The following is a 12,500-nucleotide window of genomic DNA, read 5'->3' as shown; positions in this document are numbered from 1 at the left end:
ATTTGTAAACAGTTAGGATTGTTTTTGTATTGATAAAACAATGACCCGTGACTTGGGACCTGTGACCTGTGTTTTGTACCTGTCCTTCCTTCAGTGCGCGCTCGTACTCCTGATGTTTTAATTTGCAACAACTATCTATTTTTAATTTGCAGAAACTTTAATTTTCAGCAACTTTATTTTATTTACAGCAACTTTTTAATATGCATCATGTCCCTTGTGGGCCACCGTACATTCCAGCTCAGTGTCTCTCGATTTTGACAATAGTGATATTTCTTGTTTACAAACATTGACGTCACATTTCTTTTGATATTCAAATTTGCCAACCACGGAACAAAAGAAGTCATTGTTTCAACAGCCAATTAGGTTCTGGTTGGCATATTAATAACAATAGATGACGTTACGAGAAACATCGCTATTTGCTAGCTAGATACCTGTAGAAAACACGCAAGAAATGAACTAAAATAAAACAAGTTTCCTGGATTTGTAGAAAAACGCAAATTTCCACCTGCCACGTCAACGGCATCGCCACAAAAAATAATCGTGCTGCACTTGCGCATGCATTTTAGGACAATTTTTGCGGTACACTGCGTAACAACAAGAAATCACCAATTTCGAGGTTTTAACGACAACGTGAGCGTAAAACTGTGAACCCTGTAGTCTCTATTTTTACTTTGAAACCGCTCGCACCAATTTATTTTAATTTCATCCACATTGTACGACGTAAACAGGATGGAACGTTGCCGTCACAATAACTGTTCTTAAAAGACGCCAGTCACTCGTACCGATAAAATCAATTGAAATTTTCGGCCCCGGCTAAAAAAGGGAGACTCAGAGATTTCTTTATCGGCAAACAAGTTTAATCTTTTGATTTGTCAACTTATTAGAACAGGCAAGAGACAACGCCAGACAATTTGAATCTGCCTTAGCTTGAGAATGCCGAATGAAACAGGAACAGATGATCCTTCGACAAGGTTGAATACCATGTGGCTTGCAGTTTACATCCCTGAATTTGTCATCATATTTCTAATAAACGGCTTCACTATCATCACCTTTGCAAGAAATCACCATCTACGCAAGCGCACTACGTACCTGATCATAAACCTGGCTGTGGCTGATTTGCTGGTGGGAGCTGTGTCAGGGCCCATGCATATTTACCGTACGCCAACCTTTAATTCTGAAAGTGGATTCAGTTGGAAAAAGTTCACAGTCATTTACTTTGAAAAATTTTTTGCAAATTGCTCCATGCTTCATCTTGCCTTGCTGTCGTTGGAACGCCTTCATGCAACTTTATTTCCTTTCAGACACTCTCGAATGACAAACCGGATTTATTTAAAGACTGTTGTTTGCATTTGGCTATTAGCTCTTGTCCTGTCGTCTGCAGAGGCTGCGCTATTTCGTAATGACTTAAAAGCCTACAGAATCGTTTGGGCTTCACTTATGATAATTGTCCTTTCGACGGTCATAGTATCCTATATGGTTATTATCTTTAACGTAAAAAGAAATGTCCCTCCACAGCTATCTGGGGCAGGGGCCTCCGACAGGAAATTGACAGCCACGTTATTCGTTGTCACTGCTCTCAGCACGCTCTTAATTCTTCCCTGGTTTTTCTACGCTGTCCTCCGTGAAACAAAATCCAACAAACTATCCAAAAAGGCCATATTTAATATCCGCCAGTCCGTACATGTCTTGTTCTTCGCCAATTCCTTTGTAAATCCTATAGTTTATACCTTAAGAATGCAAGAGTTTCGGAATACCACCCTAATCAGGTGTCATAAGATAACTGAACCACAACGCCAGTCTCTCCAGATGAATTGTGTAACACGCATGACAGCATCTCTGGATCCTCAAGCCCTGGGTAACAGTAGTACAAGTGACCACTTTGGAAATAGCAAAAAGTAAAGTTAAGTAAAGCAACTATATTTAACGTCGATAACTCGTAACAGTAGTTAGATTAAGCACCGCAAAAACGGCGAACGCTGAACGTCGGCTAGCCGTTTGTTGTTTGCCGTTCCGCCCGCGATGTTCGTCTGTTTAAGCTTTCCGACGACACGGTATTAACTAAATGTTCGTTCAAAGAGAAACTTTTTCAACTTATTGTTTAAAATATTAACTGAAATACAGTTACAGTTGAGTACAGGCCAGGCCCATATTTCTTAATTTTCCTAAGGCAAATGTTCTCGGTCGCCATTCACTGCGATTAGAGAAAATGGATACAGAGAAGTTATGTATTTTCCGCTTAAATTTGAAACTCTTTTAGCTTTATAAGCAGTTCATGTAGAAGTAGGATGATCAACAAAGCTTAGCTATAAAAGCAAGTGATCAAAATGCAGAAATAGTTGGTAAAAATGGGCTACAAATACTCACGTTTTGGCCTTCCCTACAAACGGGAAAAAAAAATGTCCTCCTAGAGTAGAAACGGCGGCCGGCAAACGGAAAACGCGGGAAATGTCAGGTCTCGTGACCCTCCCTGCCGTTCGCGGGAAAAATATACGCGATGCTTAATCTCTCTAGTAATTCAACTAACAAACCTGAGGCCGACGGTGCGCTCAGTTTACTTCCCCCTCTCCATCAGTGCTCCGTTTTACGAGTATTTAAAGCTACTTGAGCAACACTGACACGAAAGAAGTCAAAAAAAAGGTGTGAGATCCGAGAATCAAACTGAGGACCTCTTGCACCAAGGCCGCGCACTAACCGACTGTGCCATCCTTGATCCGCAAGTTCTCAACTGGGAATAGTGAAAATCGAAACGCCAGCGCAATTTGACAATCACAGCCAACCTGAGCCGAGCTGGATGAGAACGGTTAATGCTCATATAAACATCAGGAGGAGTCCCTTTTAGTGTAAGAGCGAACCAACTGTTTAAAGCAATACTAAAGAGACTTACCTTTTCGATGTTGACTCGGAGGTAATCGGAAAGAACTTGAATACCCCTTTGCAGGAGTCGAACCTACGTGACGACCCCGTAGGCGTAAACTGGGTTGCCTGTAGTGAATGTTACACAAAAACAGTTGGCACTGATTTGGGCGGTATTGAAGGCGCGGAAACTTGATTCTCCCAGGAGTAATGCTGGCTGGGCCAATCGGAAAACAACAAAGAAAAGGCCTAGGAACCCAACAGGTACTTCTGGAAACTCGTACAATGGAAGAAGCAGGCCAGGGGATCGAGCTCGAATGCAGCATATTTCTCATCTACCCAGAGCTGCTCAGTCCGGAAACGAAACACTACTTAGTTTTTTTTTTCCTTTCCTCAGAAACGCAACGTATCTATTTTGACTTCAGGATAAACTATTTACCCAGTGAGGTGTAGTGTCCAAATCAAACTAGAGTTTGCGTCTTAGCGGTGTTAGTTTCAGAAGGTGCGAAAACGAGGCTTTCGGTCAAAACAAGAATTTAGCATTTCTTATCGAAGGACTGTGTGATTTCTTGATTCTCGACTGTTTTCTTTGCTTTTTTTTTCGAGTAGTTTGAGATTTGTCTGGACTATTTTTATCGTGAATAGTATGGAAAGGCACAATATAGCATATGGATGTGTTTGTAGGGGACGAGGTAGTGTTATATTCGTGAGCCAAGTCAACCCACAGTGTAATCGAACAGAGACTAGTATTTCAATACGTACAGTTTATTTCGGAATTACCTGTAACTTGTTGTAGAAATAAAAAACTTGAACTCTTCGACTCAAAACAGGAAATAGAAGTTTATGAACGTGAATTCCTTAATTAAGCCCTGTGGCTGAGTGTTCTTGTGTATTCTTCCGTCTTTGTATGTGGCTCAAACCACAACCTTGGACAAAAGTAGTTGAGACATACCTCAAGTTTAAACCATTACACAATAACTACAATAAAAGGCCTAAATACCCCTTCCCCCTTCCCGACCCAAAGCAATGTTGTTTACAAGAAGCGCAAATAGCCTTGGTATCAAACACATTGTTTTTTTTTTGGGGGGGGGGGGGGGGAGGGGGGGTTCGTAAATGGCATGGTTTGTGTCATTGAAAGAAATTTGTTTTTCTATGGAGAGACGAATAGAGAGATGGTCAACAATTTTGTCCAGGATTATAGCTTGAACATACAATAAACAGAAAACTACTAAACTCTGATATAAGGCGCGAATCAAACGCGATAAACGAAATCGAATGAGGAACAAATAAAAGGTACTTTAACCAAACGATGTACATCAAACTGGACAATTTTCAACTTAAAAATACTTTAATCTCCGAGATGTCCAGTGATTCCTTAAATTTTGATTCGTGTGAGATGATCTCTCTTCCTTTCCAGATAATAAAAGGAGTGACTTGTGCTGTTAGGGCTAGATATAATTAAGTTACTCTTAAAGGGAACAAATGATGATTTGAGTACAACACGCAAGAAACATGAGACCTAAGAAACTACAAAAATTCGAAATTTATGTCGTAATGAAAGCGTGTGGTTCTGTGGTTAGATCGGTGGACATTCGCTTAGCCTTCTCTTGTGACGCTCTTGACCGTTGCTTCTTTGAAAATGACACATTGTTCTGACAATCAATTTGCCAATCCACTTTATCCTAGTTTATGACATGGGCTAGCATGTGATTAACAACCAGGATCGCTTTTTGAACTTTATTCTGTTGAAGAAGAAGACGTTGCTGAGTGAACATTTTTACGACGAAATCCCTTCGTTTGTTCAGCACTTTGATGTCCGATCAGCTCTTGTTTGTGTGTGTGTCCATCATGACCAAACTTCAGGTGAATAGTGAGGGGAACAATTTTTCGTTCATCTGCTGTGCCAAACAACAAACAATCCTGTTGGGTGTTCCACGTGCTTGGCAAGTTTTGCACGACCATCGTCTATCAGATCTGGAGTGGAGTTTTCTTTCAGTGATTACAACTTGCGATCGTTCGTTCTACAAACATCCACGTAGCATGCAGCACTTTTTAGTGACTCGAGGGTCCTGTTTTGCTGTTGTTTCAAAGGGAGTCGTGCATTCTTGAGCAGTTAATTTGTTTGTTCTTCAGTGCTGTGTTTTTTTTCGTTTGTTCCTGGTGGCGCAAAAAGTAACTTTGATGATTTGAAAGGACTTGAATCCTTAATTGAATTGGCGATTTTTTTTTTTATTAAGGAACCAACAAGTGAATGGTACACAAAATTAGGAGAAACTGTGTTGGTTGAATGGACAATAATTGTAGCCATAATTATCTACCCAGTTTAAGTACTAAGCTCAACAAGTTGTTTGGCTCCACAAGTTTCAGTTTCAGGCCAGGTACCCGAATTCACCAATTCACTTACTACCATTGTTCTTTGGAAATTGAATAGCTCCTTGATCACCTGGTTGCTTGAGAAGAAAAAACTTGATGTGTTTGTTCTCTACATTGGTGAATGCAGCCACTAACTGTCCATTGTGGATAAACTCCAGACAACTCTTCTTTCAATTTATTCTTTGTTCTTTTGCAGGGCATCAACAATGGTTTCCCTTGTAAAATATTAGTTTAAAGGCTTTGTTAAAGCTGTTTCCCATTTCATAGGGCACTGTGGTTGCCAGATTCACTTTCAAACTTATCATGGAAACGTAAATCAATACCAGTGAAAAGTCAGTCCCTTGAATTGTTGATAGAAAATTATTTTAAATGCATATTGAAACATCAGTTGAGGAATATTTTTTTTCATTCCCACTTTGTGAACCTAACATACATTGCTGCAGTTTGTTTATTGCTTGGTCATTCAATGTCTTGATCACATCAAATTATTTAATTTTACCTCCATAGAGACACGATCTTTATGCTAAAAACCTTAACATTTGGTTGCTTTTTGGAGCCCTTTTGTGCGACGTGGGCATATAGATAGGCGAGGCAAATGTTTCCACATTTTATTACGGTAAATAGTTCTGCATGGTTTTAAGGAATATCATGCAGCCCAATCTAATTGAATATGAGACTAAAATATGCTGTTTCACATGTTGTGAATTTAAAGGCTATTAATATTGTTTGCGCTGTTTTAAAAGGTTTAAGGTTGGCGTTCAAAAGTGTTCCTTCAGTAATCTTATTCTGTAAAGATTACCTTGGGAGAATTGGATTAGGCCAGTTTTTCTTCTAGCTTCTTTCCCCAGTGCCCTCTGAGAATGGAGTTGATTTGGTTTTGCCCAATGTTTGAAAGGTGAAACAATGCCTGTAAACCAGCTGCAGGGAATACTTCATGGTGCTTTTTTACAAACATGGGCATGAGGGTGCTCGTAAGCATCTGAGCATTGTTTTCGCATGCTATTAAAGTGTTATTATAAATAATTTATTTCTCTAAGAGAGTCTTCTTTTCGTGTCGACCATTCAAAAATTGTTGGAATCGCTTGTTTGAGCTGTTGGATGAAAGAGGCAGAAAATTTGATGAGGCCCTCCTGTGGGAGGGGTCCTTGTTCCCTTTAAATATTTGTTTGTGTTTCCTTGTACCCCAAATTACTTTCAAACTTGTTCCCAAACTTGTGATCCCTAAAATTTAAATTGGTTTCTTCCCTTGTTCCCTAAAATATTTTGATATTGTCACTCTGTTCCCCACTTCAAATTAGCCATGTTCTCTTCTTCCCCAAAACCCCTAGGAGTGCCTCTTTGATGTTGATCTCTCTTTTGGCCTCATAGTAATTCACTGTAGAATTGCAAGACACAGCAAGTTCTTATTTGGGAGTGAGGGAAAAGTTTTGAATGAATTTTCGCACAATACAAGAAGCACATTTTGCTGCCCCTTCTGGTCTATTCTAGATCTTGCTCTTTTCGGACATGAATCAGCTTGTTTGCACCTTTCTGGCGACTTGCGGGAGGGCAAGCTCTAGAAGCTCTTCCTTAGTGAGCCTTCGCTGAAAAACTTTCCACGTCTGGCTTTCCCGTGTTAGGGGCCGAGGTTTTGTGCAATATTTTTCAGCGACTTCCTTGCAGCTTAAAACAGTGTTCCTTCGAGCAATGGTCAGTAAAAGTGTTGTAGAGCGTATACAAATTTTCGCTACTTAAAAACGTATATTTACACGAAACAAATATCAACTTGGCAATTTTCCTTTCCCGATACTCCATTTAAAATTCACGTGAGCGTTATTGATAAAGGGCCAGAAAACCATTTATGGCAATTTTTTTGTCAACAAACATGGGTTGTCGGCGAGCAGAATTCGAACGTAAGCTGTTGTGCTTTGGCTGTTATTTGTGTTTTTTCTAACTATTCTAAGACGAATTCAGGCTGATATTTTCGAATCAAGTGTAAGAAGACGGCAAAACCGTATTGATAATGTATTTATTTGTGTTAACTTCGCGAATAAAGACTTTGGTCGCATCCTTTCGACGGGTAGAGCGACAGCAATGCCATTTACGCACAACCGAAATGTACTGTTTCCGGTGAAAGGGCAAATGATTGACAGGATAGCACGGTTTTGACTGCCGCGCGCGCACTGCGGGCGCGGGTTCCGTATGCAAGGAGTGTTAATAGAAGTAACAACCCCAAATGTGGGAACTATCGAGGGCAGCTTCCATTCGACAATTGTATTTCTTCCCTTCTCTGGATAGGAAATCATTATTTTTTTCGCATTTCACGCGCTGAATCTCTTTATGCTCTTCTCTCAATCTAATCGGATGTGACCCTACAGTCTCGCTTCCGCACACTCTCAAACGGACACCGCTGAAACTGTGAATACACAAACATCTAATTAAACATCTATCAAATATATAGATTTAGCCAAGCCTAAAAGCGGAGCTCCCTTATTCGTACTGCCTGTAGGGTTAGCGAAAATAAAAGGTTTCGAATTGTCCACGTTTTGATGTTTCCGGCTGCTGCTTTAATAATTAATGAATTCCACGGTAAATTTTACGCTAAATATCGCATGAATCACGAAGCGATGAGTACGATAGCGGTTTTTTAAGTGAAATTTACTTTGCAATTCACCAGTTTGGCAATGAATTTTTCTTGAACCGCATGAGTTTTAAAGGAAAACAAGCACACCCTCAGCCACAACAACACTCAAACACTTAAATAACGTTTAGGTGCTTTGAACAAACCTCCTAAAACACAATTTTACGAGAGCTTATTGCGATTACGTATTTATAACATAAGGGCAAAGTTTTCTTGTCTGTAGAGGCACATAGAAAACCAGTTGGGCAAACGGATTAAAACGCATTCAAGTTGTTCGATCGCATTATCATCATTTATCCGTTCTCCAAGTGGAGAATTGGGCTGTAGGCTCTCTGCCTCAAGGCTGTTCTGTCCTCCGCAGCCGATGCTGCTGCTGCCCATGTTCCTAAACCGTTCTCTCTCATCTCTCTTTCGATAGTCCTTCTCCAAGTCTCACGCGGTCTACCCCTTTTCCGTTTGCCTTCAGGCACCCATGTTAGAGCAATTCGTAGATGTGAGCAATGGTCCATTCTGAGGACATGGCCCAACCACGTCCATCCCCTCCTTGCCACTTGCTTACTTATTGTCTCCAATCCTGCTCGTTTGTTACCCGCATTGGCCAGTAGATCTTAAACATCCGACGAAGGCTCTTATGTAAGAATGCATCCAGTTTTTTCTCATCTGTTTTGGTCATTCGCCAGCACTCACTACCATACAACAACACACCGAGAGGATATTAGATTTGAAAATTTTGGTCTTAGTATTGTAGGTAAATTTACTGCTCTTCCAGATTTTATCCAACTTACTATATGCAGCCCTTGCTTTCCCTAACCTTGCTTTGATGTCTTCTTCTGTGCCACCTGACTTGCTGATGTATGCACCCAAGTAGACAAAACTTTCTACATCTTCAATATCTGTGTATTTCTTTATGTGGGAACATAGTTGATGCAATAGCAAGATTGTTCAGTGCACAGAAAGACACAAAGCGCTCCCCGTTGTCGCTTCTCTCCCCTATCATACCAAACTTTCCTACAATGCCTTCCTCTCCTAGTTGATGCTCACCCCTTTTGCATTCCAGTCGCCTATGACCAAGAGCATATCGTGCCTCGGCACCTCGTCCACGATCTTTTGTAACTGTTCATAGAAGTCGTCTTTCACCTCGTCGTCTGCCTCATTGATTGGGGCATAAACCTGGATAACTGTTGTCTTGATGAAGCGCGAGAAGAAGCGAGCTTCTAAGATGCGGTCACTTATCGGTCTCCAACTGTCTAGACATTGGGCGGCCTTCTTGGACATGATTATTGCGACCCCACTCTGATGTACATTGTCGTCCCTGCCCGAGTATATGATGGTTTCACCTGTTCGTGCTTTCAACCGCCCAAATCCTGACCACCTGCATTCACTTATCCCTAATATACCAATGCCATAACGCGTCATCTCAGCTGTAATGTGGGCTGTTTTTCCTACCGAGAACATAGTTCTCACATTCCAACATCCCACCTTTACTTTAGTTTTGGGGTTTGCCAACGAGTTGTTCGGAGAATGGGCTCCCTTTCGGCTTTCACCCATTGTCGTCATACTTCCGTCAACCCAGCTAATAAAGGCATGGTCTGGGGTCCGGCAAGTCGTTGTTTTTCTCCCATTGTAGCCTGTATAAATCGAGATTTCAGTTTCCGTAATCACAATGTTTTATGGGGTGAGGTGATTGGCCTCACGCCCAACCCCCAACCTGGAGGGCCAGGGTTTTTCTGTGAGGGTTTTCCTTCCCTTAGTCACATATTCCGGTTATTTGAAGGCGCCGAACACTCGCCTTTTGCCACTGTCGCTCAGCTGCTAGCTACCGCTAGCATTACCAGGGCTACGGTAACGAGGACGTGCGACATATGACTTCACTGGTAGAGCCTATATTAGACGGAGAGGCATTTCTCAGCATTTACGAGGAGAGCATTGGTGACCTTTGCTAACCCCACTAAGACCCCATACCAGTGCTTAGCCCCCCGATCGCATTATAGAGCAAAACAAACAAACAAATCAACTTTTTCTTTATATCCAAAAGAGAACAGATGATTGTTTTTTTTACTTCCAGTTGACAAAAAAAATTCGATTTTCATTCCTAATCAAAGGAAAAACCGATTAAACCACTTTTTGAAAATAACAAACGGTTTATTGCCCAAGGAAAGAATAAGAAGAAGAAGAAGAATACGGTTAAACCAAGAGATTAAGAAGAAAGAATAAGTGTGGCTACAGGAAGCTTAATAACGACCCAGAATCCCGGATGGCCAACGGCACGGCAAAAGATCTCTCAACTGAACTTCACGGCTTTGCTTGGATCGATGCGATTTTCGTCATCGAATTTGTCGTCATTTTTATTATGAACGCTTACACGATCACCGTCTTTGCAAGAAACCAAAACTTGTGCAAGCGAACGACTTATCTGATCATAAATCTCACCGTAGCGGATTTACTGTCGGGAGCAGTTTCAGGACCCTGGGAATTATTTTACATGCATCGGACGTCGGACCTCCATCCTGGTTTTAGCTGGCAAAAATTGAGTAGCGTGATATTTCTGAGCATATTTACCATATCCACCTTGACTAATCTTTCTTTAATCTCCTTAGAACGCCTTCATGCAACAGTTTATCCGTTTCGGCATTGTTCAATTGGGAAAAACGTGTATTTTAAAGCCATTATTTTCGGTTGGCTTTTATCTTTATTGATCTCATGTGTGGACGCTGCTCTTTTTGTCTTTATGCCGGTTAATTTTTTTTACGCCTGGGCATCACATATCGTGTTTGCTCTTCTGATAGTCTCGTTCTCTTTCATAATTATCATAAACAACGTCCACAAACATCCTCCTCCAATGCCTTATGGCACAGTTGCTGATACTGGTACCAAATTATCATTAACACTTTTTATAGTAGTTGTTGTATCTGTGGTGACGACTCTGCCGTGGGCTTTATATGCAGCCATCAAGCCTATGTATATTTGGAACAGCAAGCCCCAAACTGAGAGTGGCTTCACCATCGTCCATGGACTCTACTATGCGTGTTCAATTGCAAATCCATTGATTTATGCCATAGGAATGAAACGGTTTAGGAAAGCGGTGATCAAAGGAATCCCCTGCAAGAGGTCACTGGATGAATCAACTTAATCAAGCAATTGAACTTGACGCAGACTGACGCTTGGGATCGTAACAATCTTCTTCCCAGGATCTCTCCTAAACAAAGGAAGAGCGTAAGATTAGAGCAATGGTACTAGTGTAGCACGTGCATTAGGAGTGCGAGTTTTTTTCCTTGTGCGCCTGCGTGTGCGTCATTAAACAAATGCATGAGGCTCATGAATGGGCCCTGACCAATCTCTCCCAAGGATCTCCACTTGATAGGCGAGGCTGCTGTTGAAGGGCTCTTTGTTGCTTCAGTTTGCAAACGTAGCATAGACAAATCCATTGTTCCTTTACAATGGAAAACTTCGAGGATGGACATTATCTACAAGAAAGGTGATCGCTCAGACAGGAGCAAATATAGCCCCCTACAGATGCCATACGCTCCCAGTAAATTGCTGGGGGCCTTGTGTGTGGTTTACAACCGAAATTGGCCACATAAGTGATAATCAATGGGGATCTCGCCGAGGAGGGGCTTCTAATATATTTAACTGAAACTTGGAGAAAGGCGGTTAACGATGGGAAGTGGTTGGCGTAGTGTTCATCGACATCCAGAGGTCTCTTGATAACTGTCCACCCCATATGTTGATACAAACTAAAGGGCTATCGGTCTAACTGGAAATAGGCTTGAATGGATATGCTAAGGCATAGAAAACAGTTTGCTGTGGCTAGTGGCAAGTCAGTTTAACGTGATGCACCACAAGGCTCCTTAATGGGACAATTAAGGCACAACCACGTAGAGCCCCTCTGCAAATCGTTCCGAAGCAAGGACAATCAATTAAAAAGAGTAAGGTGTTTACTAACTAACACACGTAAAACTATTTACTTCTCTAGTATTGTACCCACTGTTACATACTGTAATCTAGTGTGGGGTACATCCTCACCATCCCTGATCAATGAAATAGATCACACAAATGCAGGAGCAGCTAAAATAGTATTTAGATTACATAATGATATTTCTGACAAGGATGCTTTTGCAGGCACTCTTTGGCTATCTATCAGTGACCTGTACAAGATGAAGCTTTTAACGCTTATGAACAGTGTGCACACTAACCAGCCAAAATTTCAAGTTTGGTTAGCTATAGTTTACCTCATAAATACACGCTACGTAACAGAAATAACTCCACAGTACCACGTTGTTAATCAGTTTTAACTTGGGCAGAACCACATTAGCGTACAGAGGACCAATGGCTTGGAACCTCCTTACGGAACAATTAAAAACTCTCCTATCACTACAACGCTTTAAGTCATAACTAAAGAATAAAATGGGACCTGGTTACAAATATCAGTTTCTCAAAGGAAGCCTGTCTTAATAACAACAAACACTCTGACTTTTCATTCTATTAACCTTTTTTAAATTTTATTCATTTGATTAGTTTTTCCTCGTGCCTCATTTTAGTGTTTTAACTTTTTTGTTTTTTGCTTCAACTTCTTTTTAATGTTTTAACCTAGTGATTTTAGTACAAGTAAATAGCTTCTTAATTTAATATTCTTTTTAGCATTCAGATAATTGCA

The 12,500-nt window shown here is 40.9% G+C and overlaps 2 protein-coding genes across 2 annotated transcripts in view; both read left to right on the top strand.

Annotated features, from left to right (window-relative positions):
* LOC138042788 (methanethiol oxidase-like) overlaps nt 1-12,500 on the top strand; it is a 120,270-nt gene that overhangs the window by 53,362 nt on the left and 54,408 nt on the right. The gene's annotated exons all lie outside the window — the stretch shown is intronic.
* LOC138040062 (galanin receptor 2b-like) lies at nt 10,101-10,976 on the top strand. Its single transcript, XM_068885854.1, has one exon. The coding sequence runs from the start codon at nt 10,101-10,103 to the stop codon at nt 10,974-10,976; it is 876 nt and encodes a 291-aa protein (XP_068741955.1).

The sequence above is a fragment of the Montipora capricornis genome, chromosome 3 (genome assembly GCF_036669925.1).
Source record: "Montipora capricornis isolate CH-2021 chromosome 3, ASM3666992v2, whole genome shotgun sequence".
NCBI lineage: Eukaryota > Metazoa > Cnidaria > Anthozoa > Scleractinia > Acroporidae > Montipora > Montipora capricornis.
The sequence above is the reverse complement of the archived record's forward strand: the minus strand, read 5'-3'. Positions and strand labels throughout refer to the sequence as shown.